At 31.8% G+C, this 22,364-nt stretch overlaps 2 protein-coding genes and 1 pseudogene across 2 annotated transcripts; 2 read left to right on the top strand and 1 right to left on the bottom strand.

Annotated features, from left to right (window-relative positions):
- The first annotated feature begins 1,100 nt into the window (after nucleotides 1–1,100).
- LOC118040615 (WRKY transcription factor SUSIBA2) lies at nucleotides 1,101–5,236 on the top strand. Its single transcript, XM_035047588.2, has 5 exons — nucleotides 1,101–1,532; nucleotides 1,612–1,773; nucleotides 2,062–2,876; nucleotides 2,953–3,111; nucleotides 4,319–5,236. The coding sequence occupies exons 1-5, from the start codon at nucleotides 1,248–1,250 to the stop codon at nucleotides 5,034–5,036; spliced, it is 2,139 nt and encodes a 712-aa protein (XP_034903479.1). The 5' UTR covers nucleotides 1,101–1,247; the 3' UTR covers nucleotides 5,037–5,236.
- Nucleotides 5,237–8,752: 3,516 nt separating this feature from the next.
- Nucleotides 8,753–18,355, top strand: LOC118040610 (putative receptor protein kinase ZmPK1; annotated as a pseudogene).
- A 1,969-nt stretch (nucleotides 18,356–20,324) lies between these two features.
- LOC118040616 (protein METHYLENE BLUE SENSITIVITY 1) lies at nucleotides 20,325–21,013 on the bottom strand. The gene has a single exon (XM_035047589.2). The coding sequence runs from the start codon at nucleotides 20,858–20,860 to the stop codon at nucleotides 20,546–20,548; it is 315 nt and encodes a 104-aa protein (XP_034903480.1). The 5' UTR covers nucleotides 20,861–21,013; the 3' UTR covers nucleotides 20,325–20,545.
- Between the last annotated feature and the right edge of the window lie 1,351 nt (nucleotides 21,014–22,364).

Here is a 22,364-nt window from a genome sequence, read left to right on the forward strand (position 1 = left end):
TCGCAAATAAATGCCTAACCTTTATTTAATATATTTTTGATTATGAAAAAACAAAACCCAAAAGGGTAATGTTTGAATGTAATTTGGAGAATCATAGATAATATTTGATTACTATTTAAAAATAGAATAATAGAGATAATAAAAATACAAATATATTTATTTGAAAAGACAAAATTAAAGACATAAAAATAAATAAATATTTAAAATAATTTTGAAGTAAAATTTTGTATTTTCAAAACAAGAGATATAGAGAAGACATGTCTTCAGAGTCAATATTTATTATTTTTCATTTCTAAAATATAATTGTAAAAAACTTCAAATTTCAAAATTATCCAATTAAGACATATAAAGATAAAAAGTTATTATTATAATTTTAAAACTTAACTTGAGAATTTATCCGATGTGAGGCCTAGATCTCAGGTTGACCTGAGTTAATATATAAATAAAAATAATTATTATCAAAGTTTTAAGACTCTACTTGGAAGTTGACTCAAGGCAAGGCTTGAATCATGAGCTAGGAGGGTCAAACCAAGTTAATCCAATTTTTTTTTTTTTGAAAACACAACCTCATTTTGACCAAAAAAACATTTCAAAATAAGGTCAACGAGATTTTAACCCATGTTTTATCTTGGATTAATCAAGTTACAAGTCGACTTAAGTTTTTTATTAGATCAGGTCGAATTAATTATTTTTTTAAAAAACTCAAAATGATATAGGCTCTAAATAAGCCAGGTCTCGAGTTTCTTGTTAACCTGCTAGACCAGTCTAATTTTTATAATTAGTGCTATCACAATATTATTAATTTCAATATTCTATATAAAATAAAATAAAAAATAATATCTCATTATTTTTTAAAATATATAAAATTTAACAATAATATTTATTATTTTGTTATTAAGTTTTTTCTATTATAACCAAACAAAAATAATTATTTTATTTTATATATTATTATTATTAAATATAATTCTATTTTTATCTCTTTTTCTATGTTTTCTCTATTTCAATGGAATATAACCAAACTCCATCTTAATAGTAATACATAGAGTGTCTGCCTCTTTTGTTCGAATATCTAAAAGACAAACATAAAAACATTATTAGTATCATTATTGTGTACAAGACGAGAGAGATTAAAAGCTTCAGCGCTAACAAACAAAGCCCAAGAAAACATTGGAAGGGTAATGAACGTGTAACTCTTGCGCTTCCTCCACTCTCCACTCTCCACTCTCCAATTCATCTTCATCATCATCATGGACAACAACCCAGCAGCGGAGTACAAAACCCTACTGTGGGTTCCCAATCTTGAAACCAAAGGCAGCAACGGTGGTGATAATAACAGAGGGATTAGTATTGCAGAGAGAAGAGCAGCGAAGTGCGGGTTCAAAATGAAAGCGGAGAGGATCAATACAGCACGCTTTCGAACCACCAGCCCCTTGACATCTCCGCTTCGCTCTCCCTTTATAACCATTCCTTCTGGCATCAGCCCCACTGCCTTGCTTGATTCGCCCATTATGCTATCCAATTCTCATGTTCTGGTATTTGTTTTTTTTTTTTTTTTTTTTACTTTTATTGAAAATTAATTGTGGTTTGATGCTTATCATACATTAATCACAGCCGTTTCCGACCACTGGAACTTTTCCATTATCCCCTCTCGAATATGAAAGTGAAAGTTTGTTGCGCTGTGGTGATGGGGAGAGGGGGAATAATGCAGGTGGTCTCCCCTTCAGGTTCAGATTCAAGCCTCTTGGGAATTCTCTTCCAATCTCAGAAAATCAGGTACTTGTACTTTCATATTGTTGCTCCCACTGTTTGTTATAGTATCAATTTAATATCAGCAAATCACATGTATCCCTCCCTTGCTCCATTCATTTGTATGTTTATAATTATCGACCTCTTTTGTTTTTGTTTTCTATGCAACCAGTCTTTACAACATGTGTCGAGACAGCTATAGTTCCATGTTTGTGGAGTTTGGTTGGGATGAGCCGTGTATTGGTATTTTCAATTTGCGGGTTATTCACATAATCAGATTCAGACTTGTCAGTTTTATATTTTCTTCTTGCACAGGGTAATGATTTTGACTTCGAAGCTACTCTCTTGATGGACCCATCAATGGATTTTCAGCTTCCAGTGGAATTTTCAAAGCAAGTTACTCCAGATAAATGCACAAGTGATTCACATACTGATGTCAATGTCTTAGATAGCGTGATTGGAAATGCCAACATTAGTGACATGCAAATTTGCTCTTCTGACTTAGCTAGTAATCCCATTTATGTACAAAGAGAAACTATCCATGGAGAAAATGTTGTGTCATGTCGCCTTATGGAAGACAATATACGAACATTACCTGCAACAACAATTGGAAGGTCTTCAGAAGATGGATACAATTGGAGAAAGTATGGGCAGAAACAGGTTAAAGGTAGTGAATATCCAAGAAGCTATTATAAGTGTAACCATGCAAATTGTCTGGTAAAGAAAAAAATAGAGTGTGCCCATGAGGGACAAATAACAGAAATCATTTACAAAGGTACACATAATCACCCTAAACCTCAGCCAAGCTGTGGAGCACCACCTGGACCAGCTTCTTCATTAGATGAAATGCCAGAGATGGATGAAGGCGAATCAGTTCAGAAAAACACAAAGTCAGGGTTCAAGGATATTAAAGTTCAGTCTGATTGGAGGACTGATGGCCCGCAAAGGACGTCCTCAACCTCTGCTGTGACTGAGCTCTCATCAACCACTCAAATAAAATCTTTAGAGACATATGAATCAACAAAAACTCCGGAACTTTCCTCGACACTTGCAAGTCATGATGATGATGGGGTTACCCAGGGAAGCTCGTTTGGTGCTGATGCTGATGATGAGTCTGAGTCAAAAAGAAGGTACTCTCTGTTTAGCATTCGTTGCTTCCAGTCCAGAAAACATGATGGATAGTTTACAGTTTTTTTCCCTTTTCAGGAAGATAGAGAGCTGCTTGGTTGAAACAAATATGGCATCCAGGGCTATCCGTGAGCCTAGAGTTGTTGTTCAAATTGAGAGTGAAGTGGACATACTAGATGATGGCTACCGCTGGAGGAAGTATGGGCAAAAAGTTGTCAAGGGGAATCCAAACCCTAGGTATTGCATTTTACACCATTTATGTGTGTGATGACATTTGTTCTAAATTAACATGGTATCCTCATTATAGTGGCTAGCACTCCTGTATTCTATGGATGCTGATGAACCAAGGATGTGGGGTTGGTCTACCATTAGTCAATTGATTAGTGAGGAAAGTTAACTCTCTTCAATCTATCTGTATGCTTCTGCATAATTATTTATAGTTCTATAGAACCGTACACAGATTGGAAAATAACTAGCATGTCAAATGGCTCAATGATTGAGGTTGGTATTGATAAGGGTAGAATTGCTGGAATGGGCGTGCATAACTGTTTAATTAATTGAAAAGGCATTATTGATTAAATTTTATTTTGTTTTGAAAACACAATCCAAACCCTATTTAACATTAAGCTACTGTAATGTAAAAAAGAGGAAAGAAAAAAGAGAAATCGAGGACATGCCTGAATGGTGAAAAGCATGAACCCCTGCCCTTATATCAAGCTTTTGAAGGATTCATGTAAAAATATATGAAAGAATAAGTGGAAAAAAAAAAAAAAAGGAACACAAAGAAAGGAGAGCTTGGGAAGGTATCTGAATGGATCTTGAAAAATTTCAAGTTAGTATATATGATCTATATTTATGCGTAACAGAAACATAAGAGCAGGTATGCTTGTTGCAATCATATATTAAGAACAGATGCATGTAGATATGCTTGCAGTTTTCCTCTACACTAATATCTTGCAATCATGATTTGTTTTATTTCTTTTGCTGTGCACATCATTTTTTGACAGTTTGGATTATTAAGTCTATTTAGAAGTTTGAATACAATTAATTAAGAGATTATTAAAGAATAATTAATATATTAGTTGAGATTATCAAATCAACTAAGAATATAACATCTTACATGCAGTGCCGTAATCAAGATACAACCTCAAAGCAGAGTGCCACAAAAATTAAGAAAAATCCCAAAGCTCGTTGGAGCTGAGAATAATCCAACCTATTTTCACCCAAACCAACCCAACCCATCTGTGATCACTTCATAAGATTAAAATATTTGGCACATCTCACTTAGAATCCTGGTTATCTGTTTTTCAGTCACTTTGTTTTCTAGATTGCGTATGTTTCCTTCATGCTGAATGATGTGTGCGGTTCGTAGCATCTTGTTATTTTTCGTAAACATGGGCAAGGATTAGGCATTCAAAATTCTTGTTTCTCATTTACTTCACAGGAGCTACTATAAATGCACAAGTGCTGGATGTTCAGTTAGGAAGCATGTGGAGAGAGCCTCCCACGATCTGAAATATGTAATTATAACTTACGAAGGGAAACACAATCATGAAGTGCCTGCAGCCAGAAACAGCAGTCACGGAAACTCAACTGGCAGCAATTTTTCTCAGACTACTGGCAATGCACAGCTTGCCCTTGCAGTGGCCAGAAACACCAATGCGCCAAACCCTGAAGCACAGATTCAAGAGTTTGCACCCAGTTTTGATAGAAAACCAGTATTTAACAATGACTATTTGAGATCCAATTTCCCTGGAAATTTCAGTAATGAAATGAATCTTGGGTCTTCCTTTGTTTACCCGATGAGGTTTCCTCCCATCCAAAACGCCATGCCTTGTGATTCTTTCGGGTTCAGCAACCACCAGCTTGCCGCCGGTCACTCTGGATCTGTTGCCTCGCTTGTTCCAGATTTCCCAAGATCATTGTCACCATGTCTTCAAACAGCTGCAAATCTTTCTCTGGCTAGAGTTGATTTTAGTTGTGATGGGAAACCAGTTGGTCAAGTTCAGACTTTCCTCCAGGGACAACAGTCGACCAGGCCTAAACAAGAGCCAAAGGATGATAACCTTTGTGGTGCTAGCTCGTCCATCATGGATAATCTAAATGCACCATCTTCATCATTGTCAGTATATCATCAGCTCCTGGGAAGCTTTCAATCTTAAAAGATCTACTTCGCTTCAAAGAAGTGGAAACTGTTTCCTTTTACTTTGCAATAAATTTTTGGCCCCAATACCCACAGAAAAGCAATTTGATTTTTTTATTCCTTTCATAGGAAAGTACCTTATTTCTTATAGAAACTTCATACAGGATTTTGTATTAATTCATATAGCTTTCAAATTTATCAACAGGTTTTCCGTGTATTTCTTGGGACGTTTGTTTTGTTTTCTTTTATTTTGTCATATTAATCCCCTTATCTGATTTTTCTTCATAACAATTATTTTATTAGCAGTTTTATAGTTATTTAGAAGTGTAGTAGACATTGTTTTTTTAAAATATTTTTTATTTGAAAATATATTAAAATAATAGTTATTTTAAAAAAATTACAAAACATTACAAAAATTTATTTTAAAATAAAAAAAATATATTAAAATTTTAATGAAAAACAAGTTAAATCTTATTACCAAACACATGCACTTAACCCTTCATTTTCATTAGTGTCAGATAAGATTATTGACCAGATTCGTTAGTCCACATCAATAAAGAGTGTAGATCTTGCCACGTTTATGGTTTAGAAAAAAAATAAACAAAAAAACATAAAGTCATAGAAAATTACTTAAAATCCATTGCTACATATAACTTTTAGTAAAAAGATGATTATGAATTTCATTTTTTTCAAATCAAGTAAACATAATTTCTTAATTTTTTTAATAAAAAATTACTTTTTTAAATCAAGTTTACATGCTTGTGTTTATTTTGGAGTTTTTTTTTTTTTTTGTTACTTCAATTTCATATTCATTTGTTTTGTAACTACTTCCCCTTCAACTAAGTTTGATTTATTTGTTTCATTAATTAAAAATATTATTTAATTTTAAATAATTATTTGTTGAAAAAAATACCTTAATTCTCTCGAGGTTTAAATACGGTAATATTTGTCCCTTTATTTTTTTTTAAAAAAACTATACTTTACATATAGGCTAATATTTAAATTCACATAAAAAGATAAGAAAAATCCTTTTCATTAAAAACCCAATTTAAGAAACAATTTTCTTTTCTCTCCCATTAACCAAAATCCAAAATCTATAATCCATGTGAGATCTAAAAATAAAAAACTTTATAAAACCTCACAATCTTTCTGCACATTGAAACATTAAAGTTCATTCTCTTTAAAAATCATATAGCCTGTTTTCTTTTGTTATTGCTCACCATTAGTTTTATCTATTTCCAATCTTCAAAATTTAAAATGTCATAGACTTTTCTACCTTATAATTATCAAGCTCTTCATGATGTTAATGGTTAATTCGGACAAGATCACAATCTAAAAACTATTCAACCTTAATTCCATATAGATGACATAATTTTCAGACTTCTACACCGAGTAATGGATGGAGTGACCAACACACACCTCATTTAGGTTCTTCATTTCATAATTAGGATGTATTACACAAGATAGAATAGAAAAGGTACTCCAAATAAGTGGTATGATGATTTCTTTATCATTAGGATTACGTCTCTCAATTTAATCCATCCTTATCTCAAGTTCCTCTTTTTGTTACCCTTAAGTAATCCTTTCTACTTGGCTTAAAAATCAAAAGCAATAACTAACTAGCTTGTTTCAACTTCATGTAGTTAATTTTCTCTAGTAATCTTGGGTTTAGATCATATCTCATAGAAACCTATACTTCATCAAGTACATAGTGACTATTTTTGCAATTTTTGAAATTTTTATTTTTCTAAGCATTGTATTCTCAAGCACAAATCCATATTCACAACCTGAGAGATATGAAGGTCTCCATCTTGACTTTCCCCAACTTTTATGCAAGGAATTGATATATTTTTCATCATATATAACATCTTCTGTTTTCATGGTCACTAGCCTTCCATTTACCATATATTTAAGCTTTTAATACAAAGATAATGCCATAATTCTAACAACATAGATTTAAGGCCCTTCTAATAATAACCTATAGGAAGGCTGAACATCAATCACTCGTAAAGTGATCTGAAAATGTTTTGTCTTAATTACCAAGTCTATGTCAATGTCACCAATCACTTGTATTGGTGAACCATCATATGCCATTGCTTGAATACATATATGACATATCAACATGTAATTAATCCAAAACATGCCTTGAAAGCATATTAAAAGCTGAGCCATTATCTATCAACATCTTGGTTGTGATGTAATCTTTGTATTAAACTTGACATGCAATGATTTGTTGTGCCTAATGCCTTCTAAACCTAGTTCAAATTAAGAGAAAAACAGGTAGTTAGTGTCCTAGACTATTCCTACTAGATGCTTCATGACATTAAATGTGATATCCCAAGAGACATATGCCTAATTTAAAACCTTGTGAAGTGCTTTTCGATGTAGTTCTGAATTCAAAATGAGAGAGAATAGGGATATCCAAGCTAGGATTTTCTTTAGCTAGTCAACCACATTATAGTCATTATGTTTCATTAATATGGGAAACTTAGTGGATTCCTCATTACTTATTGGCTCATTAATTTTATTATCCTTCGCAAGTTTTTCTACTACTTTTTCAGCTCTTATAGAATAAAACACTTTTTGCTTCTTATCAAACCTCCAACCTTAGTATGCATGATAAGGTATGACTTTTCATTATGAGTGATGTATCCATAATTCTAAGGCAAAACACGATAGTTACTAGTGGTTGTGTAGGTTGGTATACACAAAATCATTCTTAAATGTCTATTTTCTGTTGGCTAGCACCTACATACCTCTACTTTATCAATATTTATTTATTGAGAGGATAACATTCCTACCTCATTCTTAACCTTACTGTTATCAATTCATAAAAAGCTAAGATCATCATTGTATTAATTTTATGATAAAATTCATAACAATTATTGATATTGTGCCTTGACTGACAACAAAATACACACATCAAAATTCTCAATAACAAGTTTTTTAAAGGATGTTTTGAGATAATTTTCTTGGGATAGCTTGTCAAACAAACTGCTCATTGTTATTTTTAGGGCCTTATTATTATCTATAGGGCAACTCTTTCATATCATACCTAGAGTTAATGGAAATCATACTTACACATCTTTTTATTATTATTTTTATGGCAATACAATTTGGCAAGGGATTTGAATTTGTATTTGGGGCATTCCGACTCCCATTAAATATTATTCAACTTACCTTGATAAGTTAAAACATCTTATTTTTGAATGTATAACGATTATCAATGCTATGTTCAACAACATCAACATAATATTTACATTTATGGTTAGGTTTATACCAAAAAAAGTAGGGAGGTTGAAGGGGATTTTATGGTGAGCGAGCAATTTGTCCAATGCTAACAGCCTTTTTAACATTTCTCTTAAGAGTATGGAAGAGGGGGTAACATTTCATGATTTCTTTGAGTATTTTTAGCCTGATTGCTTGTGCTGACCTTGCCATATGTTGTTGACTAGTTAAACAATGGCTAATTTTATAGGAAATTATTTGGTTGGTAAGTGGGGAATTGTGTAGATAGACATGTGTAAATTGTTTTTTTTTTATTATTATTATTTTTAAGAAAAGTATGCCCCTCTACTTGCATTTGTCAATGGTTGAGACCATCATCCAATCACCATAAGGCCGCTGTTTTACGAAGAAAAAAAACGAGGGAAGATGACATCATCATGATCATCATCATTGTATATATATCTCTTGTCAACATAATTGAATTCCCCCATAAGTGATAAACTAGTATGCTCAAATTAATTTGCCGAAGTCTAAAGCTGTAAAGCACTCCTGTTTGAACTTGCTTAAGAAAGATTCATGGCTGTACCATTTTTCTTTCTTTATCTTCTTCTTCTGCTCTCAGTTTTATCCTCTCCGTTCTCCTCTGCAGCACCATCTGATACTTTAAGCGAAGGCTCATCATTGTCAATAGAGAACACAAACGATGTCTTGATATCACAAGGTGGCATTTTCTCTGCTGGATTCTTCCCTGTTGGCGACAATGCATACTGCTTCACAATATGGTTCACCGAACCTTTTTGTGATAACAACTGCAGCGTGATTTGGATGGCGAACCGCGACCAACCAGTTAATGGAAAAAAATCAAAGCTCTCCCTACTTCATTCGGGTGATCTTCTCCTAATCGATGCTGGTCGCTCCATAGTTTGGGCTACAAACACGGCGCCCTCGCAATTCTCCATTAAGTTGCATCTCCATGACAACGGTAATCTCTTCTTGTATGAAAAAGAAGGTGGTAGAGTGCTATGGCAAAGCTTTGATCATCCAACTGATACCCTCCTTCCACAACAACCACTCACTAAAGACAGGCAGCTTGTCTCCTCGAGAAGTCGAAGCAACTATTCTTCAGGATTTTATAAGTTATATTTCGACAGCGATAACGTTCTCCGTCTTCGTTATGATAGCCCGGAGACTTCAAGCATTTACTGGCCGAACACATGGCTTTTGACGTGGGATGGTCGGGGGTCCACTTTTAACAGCAGTAGAATTGCGTTTTTTGATTCTTTGGGAAATTTCACTTCATCTGATGATTTTACTTTCACGTCACCGGATTATGGAATGAGAGTTCAGAGAATATTGAAGATTGACTGTGATGGTAATCTTCGACTATATAGTCGCGAAAATGTCAGAAACAAATGGATTGTTTCATGGCAAGCCATGTCCCAACCTTGCAGGATTCATGGGATTTGTGGACCTAACAGTATGTGTAACTATGTCCCCAGTTCTGGCAGGAGATGTTCTTGTCTTCCAGGATACAAGGCCAAGGATTATTCTGACTGGTCTTTGGGTTGTGAACCTGAATTGAATCGTTCTTGTAGCGGAGATGAGATCAGTTACCTTAAACTATCTAATGTTGAGTTTTTTGGCTATGAATATGGATTCTTTCCTAATTACACAACGCAGATGTGTGAGGATCTATGCTAAAAAATGTCCAATTGCAAGGGGTTCCAGCTCAGGTTTAGCAGGCGCTACTATCCAAGTAATATTCCTTATTGTTACCCCAAGAAAGCACTCCTAAATGGCCAATATTCACCACACTTTGATGGAGACATCTACTTGAAAGTACCGAAAACATCCGGTCTTTCTTGTTCCTATAGGCATGTTGAAGATTCCGTGTTAGATTGTTCTGTTAAAAATGTCGTGCAACTGAACAGAACCTATTCAAAAGCCATCAAAATGGAACTTCAAAATCTGTTATGTGGTTTGCTTGTGGGGTTGGAGTGGTTGAGTTCTTTAGCATTGTCTTGGTGTGGTATTTCTTGATAAGAAACCAAAGCAACTTAGGAGCAACTAACCAAGGTTATTTTTGTGTTGAGTCTTGCTTTAGAAAATTCACATTCTCTGAGATAAAAAGAGCAACCAAGGGTTTCACAGAAGAGATTGGAAGAGGTGGAGGAGGCATTGTATACAAAGGAATACAATCTCATGATAGAGTTGCAGCAATAAAGCTACTGCACGAAGCATGCCAAGGGGAAGACGAATTTCGAGCAGAAGTCAGCACATTTGGGAAGCTTAATCACATGAACTTGATAGAAATGTGGGGATATTGCGCTGAGGGAAAGCACAGGCTTTTGGTTTACAAGTACATGGAGCATGGATCTTTGGCAGAAAATCTGCTTTCCGGTCGACTTGATTGGGAAAAGAGGTTTGACATTGCCGTCGGAACTGCGAAAGGACTTGCTTATTTACACGAAGAATGTCTAGAGTGGGTTCTACACTGTGACGTGAAGCCTCAAAACATTCTCCTAGACTCCGATTATCAGCCTAAGGTGTCTGATTTTGGGCTATCTCGACCGCTAAAAAGAGGCAATTGTACAGTCAGTTCAAGATTCTCACGAATAAGAGGAACTAGAGGTTACATGGCTCCAGAGTGGGTTTTCAACCTGCCCATCACCTCCAAAGTTGATGTTTATAGCTATGGGGTAGTGTTGCTGGAGATTGTGACCGGAAAGAGTCCAACAGTAGAGATGGAGCACCAAAGGCTAGTGATACAGGTGAGAGAAAAGATGAAGAAGGAAGCTGTGGATTCTGTGGTAGAAATGATAATCGACCCCAAGTTAGAAGGAAAATATGATCAAGCTAAGATGGAAATTCTGGTTATGGTGGCTTTAAATTGTGTGAATGAAGACAGGGAGGCAAGACCGAGCATGAAACAGGTAGTGGAAATGCTTCTACACCAAGAATCACCAGGAATCCATCTTTCACTAATTCTTGCTGTCAAAAGTATCTGTACCCTAGCATTCCTTCCTTTAGGCATTTTGTATTTTGTATTTACTACTATTTACTTCTTGATTTTGATAATGCAATTCCTTAAGCCAACTGATAACGAAGTAAAATACATAGGCAAGTATAGTGTACTTTTTTTTTGTTTGATAACTTACCAAGTGAAGTAGTTACAAGACAAAGTAAAAGCAGTTTTTTTAATGAAGATTTAGGCATGAGGGAATTCTTTGTTATTATTATTAAAGCCCAATAGTTGTTTGAAAAAAAAATTGAATTAAGATAAATTTTATTATTAATGTATCTCTTATTGATTTTAATGAATGTAGAGTTTTTAACTAAAATATCAAAACCCATATAAACAGAGTCTTTTGTACTTAAATTAAAGGATATATATATATTCGTTTTGTTTAATTAAGATACTGACACCAATAACAACTTACATTTTACATCGCAGTGCATGCATGGTGTTCATAGTTAAATTTTAATGGCATCAGCTAGGCTATAATACAAAAATACAAATTACAAATAATAATAATATTGATTTGATTAACTTATATAATTAAGATCAAAAGAATTGAATAGTTTAGCCAATTAAAATCTAGAAAATTTAAATGCATTCTTTAAGTTCATACAAGTCAGTTGTCCACAAATGTAGATAGTCATGAATCATAAGATTTTACTATTTTATTTAAATCCAACATTTTTATATCTTGATATCAAACAAATCCTGGTATATATTGTCCGTTCAAAACCACGAGTCAACTAACTATTGCATCCTTGCCAGTAGTCATGTCAACATAAAATTAGTATTGAGAAACATGAATGTGAATATGAGATGACATAACATTTGACTTAATCATGACATTAAATCGATTATTGAAAAACATGTCATCTTATTCCATCATACCTAATAAAGAGTCTTCTAGATGTGCATATTGTCAAAATCTATTACTTATTTCACATATTCTAGGATTATAGATCCAAGTCAAAGTTAAATTAGAATCTTTTCAATTGAGTATGAAAGCAGAGAGTTGAATCAGAGCAACCTATTCTAAGATCGGTTTGAAGGTTAGGTAGAGTAAAATTATTGATACGTTTAATCACCAAACATATGATATAAAAAACAAGACAAGGCTCTAAAAAAGCCACTAAAAAAAATCTTAATAGGCCATAAAATGCACCGGGAGGTCAAATCCCAAGTGCAAATTACATTTCTTTGGGTCCAAGTATGGTATATGGTCTATTAGAACCTAAATATGATGAGGAAGCTTGATCTATAGAATAAAACCTCTTTTTTTTTTTTTTTTCTTTCCAGTATGTTTATTTTTTTATTTCAAAACATACATTTCTATTTTGTATTTCTTTTATACTAGGGTTAGTATAAATATACAATTATAATATATCATATACACGTTAAATCTAATACAAAAACTCACAGCAAGGAATAATATTTTCTACCAAATTCTCTTTCTCCTTCCTTTTCTCTTCTTATTTCCATTACCTTGATCTTATACGGCATCAAATACTTTGCTTAATGACATCAATGAATTTTTCAAATAATCTTTTTTGGCATTTTTAAAAATAAAAAACACCAACCACTTCCTTCCTAACCGGGAAGCAAATTGCAACAACATCCTCATAGTTGCCATTTAAAATGCTCATCATTATATCTCCATCAAACTAATAAATGAAAACTACTTTTACTATAAGGCTCAAATCAAGTTATTTCTTATTTGGTAAAGGCTTGTATAGCCTCATTCCTAAGTCAAAGCCATGTCCACCAGCTCTCTTTACTACATAAAAGACATTCATTGACATACAAATCTTAATTACATTCACTGGATTCTACATGATCAACTAATAATAAGCACTTTTATTGCATCTTTTTCTACTAATGTATTATCTCATGTCATTGATTATCAGACCTCTCACTCTATTTGGACAACCCTAGAATCATCCTTACATTTGCCATTGTCAACTCGAATGATTTCTCTTCACTCAGGTCTTCTAGAATTCTGACAATTTGTTGTAGAATTAGTTTTAGCTTATTTTCATGATGGGAAAGCATGCAATGATAAATTAGTAGTAGTTAGTGGCGTTGTTGCTGGGGAAGTTTTTATCTAATTTTCCTTTAATAGCTAACCAATTTATGTCAAGATCTTCTCGTACAGGTGCACTAGTATCCAATCCTAAGATTGAAAGAACAACTAAGGCAAATAGAAAGGCCACAAGACAAGAAGACAACTCACTAAGCTTATCAAATCTAAGTGCAAATTTCAAAAAAAGAACCTGAAGTGGAAGTGCTAAAAATAAAAACAAAAATGGTAGAACAAAGGACATTAAAGAAGTTATCAACTCCCAACGTGAACCATCAACCTTTATGCATTGAATTTCCAAATATTGATGTAGCTTTTAAGTTCAAATTTGGTTTCATTCATTTATTACCTCCTCTTCATGGCGTTGCAAGTAAGGACCCCCACAAGCACTTGAAGGAATTCTATGTGGTTGCTCAACCATAAAACCGCAAGGAGTAACAGAGGAATAATTAAACTAAAGGCTTTCCCATTCTCTTTGGCAGACAAGGCAAAAGATTGGCTTTATTACCTTTTTTCTGGATCTATTACCACATGGAATGATCTAAAAAGGAAATGTTTTGGAAAAGTTCTTTCCAGCTTTAAGGGTAGGTATCATTATAAAAGAAATCAATGGAATTCGCCAGAATAACAAAAAGACATTGTATGAAATTAAAACATTTAATTTTATTGTTTTTTTATTTTAAACATTTAAAAGAATATATAAGAAAATATAAAAACACACACACATTCTTTTTGTTGTTACCCATTTTTGGAAAAAAACATTTTAAAAAATTATTGGGTTCGGCCTTAACCCAATCATATGGGCTGAGCCCAACTTGGTTGGGCATAAATTTGGTCTAAGGACAACAAGACAAAGGGTAGACTAGTGAAAGGGTCAAGTCGTGGCCAGACTTAGAAGAAGAGGGGTCCTGGCCGGCCCCAAAGGCTTCTAGGCTGAGGCTTGACCCATGAGAAAATGGGTCCTATTGCCTAAAGCAGAAGGGGCCAAGTCGTGGCCAGACCCAGAAAAAGAGGGGTCCTAGCCGAATAATTTTCCACGATAAAATTTATCTTTATTTGTCTGTCTAACCAAATTTGTCTTTATTTGTGTGTCTAAACAAATTTACCCTTAAAAAATTCAAAAAAAATCTAAAAATTCAAGGATAATTTTGAAATTATTTATAGGTCCCTCGAATAATTTTCCAACTTTTTTGTTTAATATCGGGTGATAAACTTAGTTGTCGTTTGGTATTGTGGTTGCAGATGAACACAAATATTGTTGTTTGGTATTGCAACAAACTCAATTTTTTTACTGGTAGGGCCCACCATCAATTGTGGTTGTGCCGCGGGTTTACACGAAGCAGCTATTTGTTGCTTCTTGTGCGGAGAAAACCCATGAACAGTGTAGTCATGCTCCACTGTTCTGGATGGACCGGGTCTGGTTCAAAGCTAAAAATGCATTGAATCGGGTCCAACCCATCAAAATAATAAAAAAAAATCTAATTGTGTTTTATTTGAAAAACTAATGTTAAATATTATTCAATGACACTATATAAATTAGACGAAGATTGCTTGATGACGTAACATTTGCAGAATTTGATCATATTTCTAATTTTGTTCCTGATTATATTTTACCTAATATTGTTGCGCTCTTAAGAAATTTATGAAAACTATAGTTCTTATCGAATGTATTTCATACGTGATGGAATTGTAAATAGTTTAATGGAACAATAAAAAATATTTTATATAAAGTATTATTTATTTCATGATATAATAGCAATAGTTAAATCTATAATATTTAAATTAAAAATCATCAATATTAATATATATATATATATATATATATATATATATATATTATTTTATAACCTCAATTTCAAAAGCATTATTAACCAAACACATTAAACTATTTTTTGTTCAACCTCAATTTCAACCACAGTTTTAACAAAACATATATTTTTCCAAACTAACCTCAACTAAAATAACTTTTTATAAAACAACTTTTTTTAAACCAAAACCGCAATAGCTACTGTAGTACCAAACACACTAACACTATAAAATACAGACATGGTATTAAAAATACCTGATTTTTCTCAAAAAATATCAAAACAATTTCAAAAATTCAAAGAAAAAATCCCTTGTCTTAGAAAATACAAAAATATGTTTTTCTTCAAGAATTTTATAGAATATTAGGTTGTAGACTTACACTGTAAGATACAAACCTAGTATTAAAAATATCTAATCTTTCTCCAAAATTTCAAAAACAAATCCAAAAAAATAAAAAAATTCCTCATTTCAAAAACACAAAAAAAAAAATTTGTTTTATTTTTTCGCATACAACCAAATTCTAAAGGTTTTTCATGTATGTTTTCTAAAAAACAAAATCACAGTTTTATCATGTTTTAAAAATACAAATTGGATATTGTAACAGGTTTATGATTATCCATTATGATTTGGAACAAATACCAAAATCACATAGAAATTAATTTGTTTAATTAATATTTAGAGTATTATGATTTACTTATAGACTTCAATATTTGATGGGTATAAAATTACATTGTAAAGTATACCCTCAGTATTAAAGATACAAAATAGAACATAAATGAGATGCTAAAATTAGGGTATTATAATAATTAGGATTTAACCTAATAAGGTAGAAACTTCCTCATAAAAAGAGATTTGCCTTGAATTTTAGATAAGACCAACAAATAGAAACATGACTTAGATTAACAATTAATCAATATTGCAACTTATTTTAGGTAGAATGCATTAGGGTAATGTATTTTTTCCTTACACAACTAATCATCTTACCTAGACTCTTGTAGACTATGGGTTTTCTAGTGACCATAATACTACATGGAAATTATCTCAAATCATAACTTGATGATTAAACTCAAAACATTTTCATTCTATTAGGCAACTCCGCCAATTCAACATCTTGCATGTCACAACAATGCTCATGAAATCATGTTAAAATGTAATGGAGACTTGAAAAAAAAAATCATTCACATTTGTACTTTACATATATATGATTTTATTTGGATTTTATTTTTATATTATATTATATTATATTTATTTTCTTGAAATTAAAATTTTTTTATAAAAACTTATTGGTATATTATACCAATCAGTTTATATATATAAAACTTTATAATATTGTTTCTCTTATTTAAAGGCATAGTTAAAAGACTAGGTCTAGATTGTGAGTTGAGTGGGTTAACCCTAGTCAATCCAAGTTTTGAATTTTTTTAAAAAAGTAAAACACCTAAAATAACAACATTATAATAAAAGATAAAAGATCGGGTTTTATCACTTACCCAGCCAAGTCATGCTTCATGTGGGAGGGTCACCGAATTGACCTGTTAAGTCAAGTTAGGTTTTATAATACTAGTTAAAGGTCAAATATCCAACTGAGTTTGTTTGGCTTAAACAGATTTGAACCATCAACACCTAGGTCACGAGGATAACCCATTGGTTAGACTAAGATTATCAAATAAACCAAAAAAAAAACTTAAGGAAAAGGAACATAATGCTGCATATTATTCTACTTGACACAATTTTACTATTGACTTCATTATTCATATGAACAATGTAATTTTTATTTTTTTTTATAATGGTTATTATTTTTTTTTTAATTTTCAATTTCATCCTCTTAAGTTACATTAACATGGTTTTATATATTAATATTTCTTTCAATTCAAATTATCTTCCATATACAACATGTCAAAAAAATATTTTAATGATTAATTAAAGATTGATTTTGCAAAATAAACTGTATTGGTAGTTAAAAAAGAAATTAAAAGAATGATCAAATTTGACAAAAACAAAAAAAAAATAAACTCTATTTGTATATTTTCACAAAAAAAAAAAAAATCAATTTTCCCCTTTGAGTTCAAGTTTACATATTATTTTGATCCTTGTTGTTTTCACATTTCATATTCCGATCCCAAACTTTATTTTTTAACCTTTCATTCCCTAGATGTTGAGATGAGAGAGAGAGAGTTATTGAAAAATGTTGAGAAAATAGAAAGTGCTCGAATAATGATATTTTGGCCACTAAAAAGTTTGATTTTAGTGTCAATAAATTTTTCTTTTAGAGAGAAGTTTGATGGAGATGATGTTGCCCTTTAGCCATACAGGAAAAAATATATAAAGGTTCTTCAATGTTTTTTCATTTAATTTTGGTTTTTTAAAGAGATTAAAGGCCTTTTTGGATTGAAAATGAGTTTTTTAAAGTTTTTAAGATGTTATATATATATATATATATATATATATATGCTTTTAGGTGAAAACAAATTGAAGAAAGGGGATTTCAAGATCCAAAAACTCAAACCTCAACTTTTTTCAATAAGAGGTCACAAAAAAAAAAAAAAGAGATACAGAATACAATAACTCGCTTGTTATTATTTATCTTTAAAAAAATTAAGAAAATTAGCAGTCGGGCAAATAGTCTTAGGCTTTTTAACCTGTGTGGGCCTGGCTTACAAAGCCCTGCAATGCCTAACATTTGTATTTTTTTTTTTTAACTTTTGATCAATTCTTTTTATTTAAGTTTTAATTAATATCTTTTCTCTTATTTTCTTATTTTAATTTTTACTTTGCATTAATTTTTTTGTTGAAATTTTAATTAATACCCTCTTTTTAAAAAAAAAAAAATTAATATTTTTATTATTTTTTTATTTCATAATACTTCAAAGAGAATATTGTAATTTATCTCTATTCTTTTACTTTGACATTTTATTTACATAATATATTTATAAAAATAAAAATCATGTTTTTCATAGCAACTAAAATTAACCTCTAAGATACCAAATGATCTTATTGTGACCTACAAAAGGCAGCGCACCCATCAAGCACTCAAATTAAATAAGCACAAAAATCTCTTGTAATCTTTGAATCACCATTAGCCCAAGACATCATTTTACTATGTTTATCTAATTGCGTCTCTAACCAGACATGGGCAGTACAGCTTATGACCCAGGAAGAGTCTGGTAGTGGTGAGAGGAGAGCTGCGTTGAGCGCAGTGATTAATTGAGAGAGGGACTGGTGGATCTTACTTTGGACGAGCTCAATTATCGACGAGAGAGAGAAGGAGACTACCTTGTGCAAGTTAAAGGTGGGGGTTTTGGATTTGGAGGTAGTGAGTGGATGCATTTAAGAGATTTGGAGGTGGGGAAAGAAGGGAGTTCTTGGCTATACTTCTTAATTTGCTCCTTTTTTTATTTTTTATGAATTCCTCTTTTTTTTATTTGAATGCAAAAAATCGTTATTTTTAAATTTTTCAGGGGGGTTGTTTAAATGCATCTGCAAATTTTTCAGAGCTCAGTTTCATTTATCAAACAAAAAGAAAATAGAGTGATTCTCCCATCTTTGGTGATTGTCAAATGATCAGCAAGTTAAGGATTTTATCAAACAAAAATAGTCATGGACAGGACGTGACATAGAGATCCTAAAGAAGATTCAAGAATTTGGCCATGGATATGAGCTGGGGATAGCTTCCATAATTAGCTTCCATAATTATCTAAACTAACAATAAGTATCTGCTCAAATGTCAAATAAAAACTACTAATTTTAGGGTTCCAAGTGGAGGGTTGAGGGAACATTGTCAGCAAACAGCTATAACAGAGCATTATCTACAAACAGCAATATCATGATCATCATCAAATAGTATAGCAAACAAAATAAAACTGAAAAGAGCGGCAACAAATTTAAAAAACAACCGTTAACACATGATAATCATATCTCTAATATACATTCCACAAACCATCAGAATTTTTTTTGTTTTTTTCCGCAATACCATCATCATCAAAAACATAACAAAATAAACTGAAAAGAGCAGCAACAAATTTGAAAAACACCCATCAACATAACCACATGATAATCATATCTCTAATATACATTCCACAAACCATCAGAATTTTTGTTTTTTTTTCCCACAATACCATCATCATCAAAAACATAACAAAATAAAACCGAAAAGAGCAGCAACAAATTTGAAAAACACCCATCAACATAACCACAAGATAATCATATCTCTAATATACATTCCACAAACCATCAGAATTTTTTTTGTTTTTTTCCGCAATACCATCATCATCAAAAACATAACAAAATAAAACCGAAAAGAGCGGCAACAAATTTGAAAAACACCCGTTAACATAACCACATGATAATCATATCTCTAATATACATTCCACAAACCATCAGAATTTTTTTTGTTTTTTTCCGCAATACCATCATCATCAAAAACATAACAAAATAAAACCGAAAAGAGCGGCAACAAATTTGAAAAACACCCATCAACATAACCACATGATAATCATATCTCTAATATACATTCCACAAACCATCAGAATTTTTTTTTTTTTTCCCACAATACCATCATCATCAAAAACATAACAAAATAAAACCGAAAAAGAGCGGCAACAAATTTGAAAAACACCCATCAACATAACCACATGATAATCATATCTCTAATATACATTCCACAAACCATCAGAATTTTTTTTGTTTTTTTCCGCAATACCATCATCATCAAAAACATAACAAAATAAAACTGAAAAGAGCGGCAACAAATTTGAAAAACACCCGTTAACATAACCACATGATAATCATATCTCTAATATACATTCCACAAACCATCAGAATTTTTTTTTCCGCGCAATACCATCATCATCAAAAACATAACAAAACAAAACCGAAAAAAGCGGCAACAAATTTGAAAAACATCCATCAGCATAACCACAAGATAATCATATCTCTAATATACATTCCACAAACCATCAGAATTTTTTTTGTTTTTTTCCGCAATACCATCATCATCAAAAACATAACAAAATAAAACCGAAAAGAGCGGCAACAAATTTGAAAAACACCCGTTAACATAACCACATGATAATCATATCTCTAATATACATTCCACAAACCATCAGAATTTTTTTTTCCGCGCAATACCATCATCATCAAAAACATAACAAAATAAAACCGAAAAGAGCGGCAACAAATTTTTAAAACACCCATTAACATAACCACATGATAATTATATCTTTAATATACATTCCACAAACCATCAGAATTTTTGTTGTTTTTTTTCCGCAATACCATCATCATCAAAAACATAACAACAACATCATCATCTAAACACCACAAACATACCGAGGAATAAAAATACAGAACAAGAAAAAGAAAAGGACACGATTAATAATATTATTCCTAGTAATTAACTTCACTTCTTGAGGCTGCCTCTAACACCAGGACGAGATTTGGAAGAATCAGCAGCAATAGTAGCATGACGATTAACAAGCTTGTCTTCCTCAAAAGGGATTTTTGGATGTCGGGCATCATGATGGATCTGCATAGTTTTAACATCAGGAGCTGTCGTCTTGCAGTGCGGACACTCGTATTTGGCATGACCTCCTTTCTCTTGTCCTGTCCTGTCTGCGACCCCTGCTTTCCCTCCCCCTCTGTTTGTTGTCGCCGCATCTAATTTTGCAGCGATCTCCTTCGCCGTGTGCTTCTTTGGCTTTGCCTTTCCAGTCATGATTTATTCGCTTAGATTTGCTTTCTTGCAAAAACCCTAGAGGAGGAGAGGCTTCGCTTATTAATTGAGAAGGGGAGGCTGGCTTGTAATCCTTGTATTAGATGCCCGGGTTCCTTCTTTGTTTATATACACTCAGTAAGGCTTATCCGCAGCTCTTTAGGGTTGTCAGTGTTACGGTATGTTTAGGTTCGGATGCCTTTGCCTACGTGCTGCGTTTTCACTAGTTGGAGGCTTTGTTGAATTTTAGGGTTTAGGCTAACAAAGATCAAACCCTTAGCTAAGTTAAGATTTGATTTATAGGTGTAGTGGTTTATTTTTTTAATATAATTTTGTTAAAGTATAAATTACATTTTAAAAAATTAAAAATATATTTTTTTAGGCCCCACCAAAAAAAAAAGCCACCTCTAAATAATTTGATTATTATTAAATCAAACTTATCATCTTCTTTTTTCTTAAACCATGACAATTGTTAGAGAGGAGAGAAAAAATTATAATACCCAATAAATTTGACTGATTAATAGTTTCATCAGAACATGAAATAAGGATACTTGTGCTCAATAATAGCTTATAAATATTCTATTTTATCTATTCTACTTTTCTTTTCAATATTTTAAAAAAAATATTAAAATTTTCAAATTATGAATATTAAATTTATAAATCATTATCAACTTTTTAAATTATCACATGTGATTTTAGAGAACTATATTTTCTAAATTACAAATGTTAAATATTTTAAATAAGAATTGCTTCACAAACAAAGATTTGATCATTTACCCTTAATATATTATTAGACTATTATTTTTAAATTTAATATTTTCATTTATTGATTAAATTTTTTTATCAAACACATATTTTATTGAATTCCTTATTTTTAAATGCTTAAATTAATAATTTTATTTCATGTAAATTGAATAAAGAACTGATTCCTTCTCACGAATCCAATACTTATTCTACTCAAATCAATAAATAAAATATTTATTTTAAAGCAAACTCGAATATTAACTTCCCACTTAAATAAGTTAATGAATTCCTTCTCGCGAAGGGAAACTAAAAACCATTTTTTAATAAAAATTTGAAGTAGAAAAATTAATAAAGGAATAATAATGCACCTAAAAATAACGCCCTCTAAAGATGATTAGCGTGGAATATTATTGTTCTTTTAATTTAGACTCTCTCCCGGAGCATCTTATCGAAAAACTTCACCCCAAATATTACCATGGTGGCTCTCTCCTCTTGGAAGGGGGTTAGCCTACTATCATTGAAAAGTAATGCAAAAAATTCAGAAAAACAATTGTATAACTTGAAGAACATGAGCTTAAAAATAAAATTTGAATAGAGAATCGTAAAACACAATAAAACTTTATTGACTAAGAATTTAAAAAATAAAAATAAAACTTAAAAAACTTAGTCTTTTATTGTTTATACACTCACAATTCACTGCAGATTTGCATATAAAAATAACTATTTTTACCTTCATAATTTAAACCTTATAACATGTTTTCAA

This window comes from Populus alba, chromosome 13 (assembly GCF_005239225.2).
Source record: "Populus alba chromosome 13, ASM523922v2, whole genome shotgun sequence".
Classification (NCBI taxonomy): Eukaryota; Viridiplantae; Streptophyta; class Magnoliopsida; order Malpighiales; family Salicaceae; genus Populus; species Populus alba.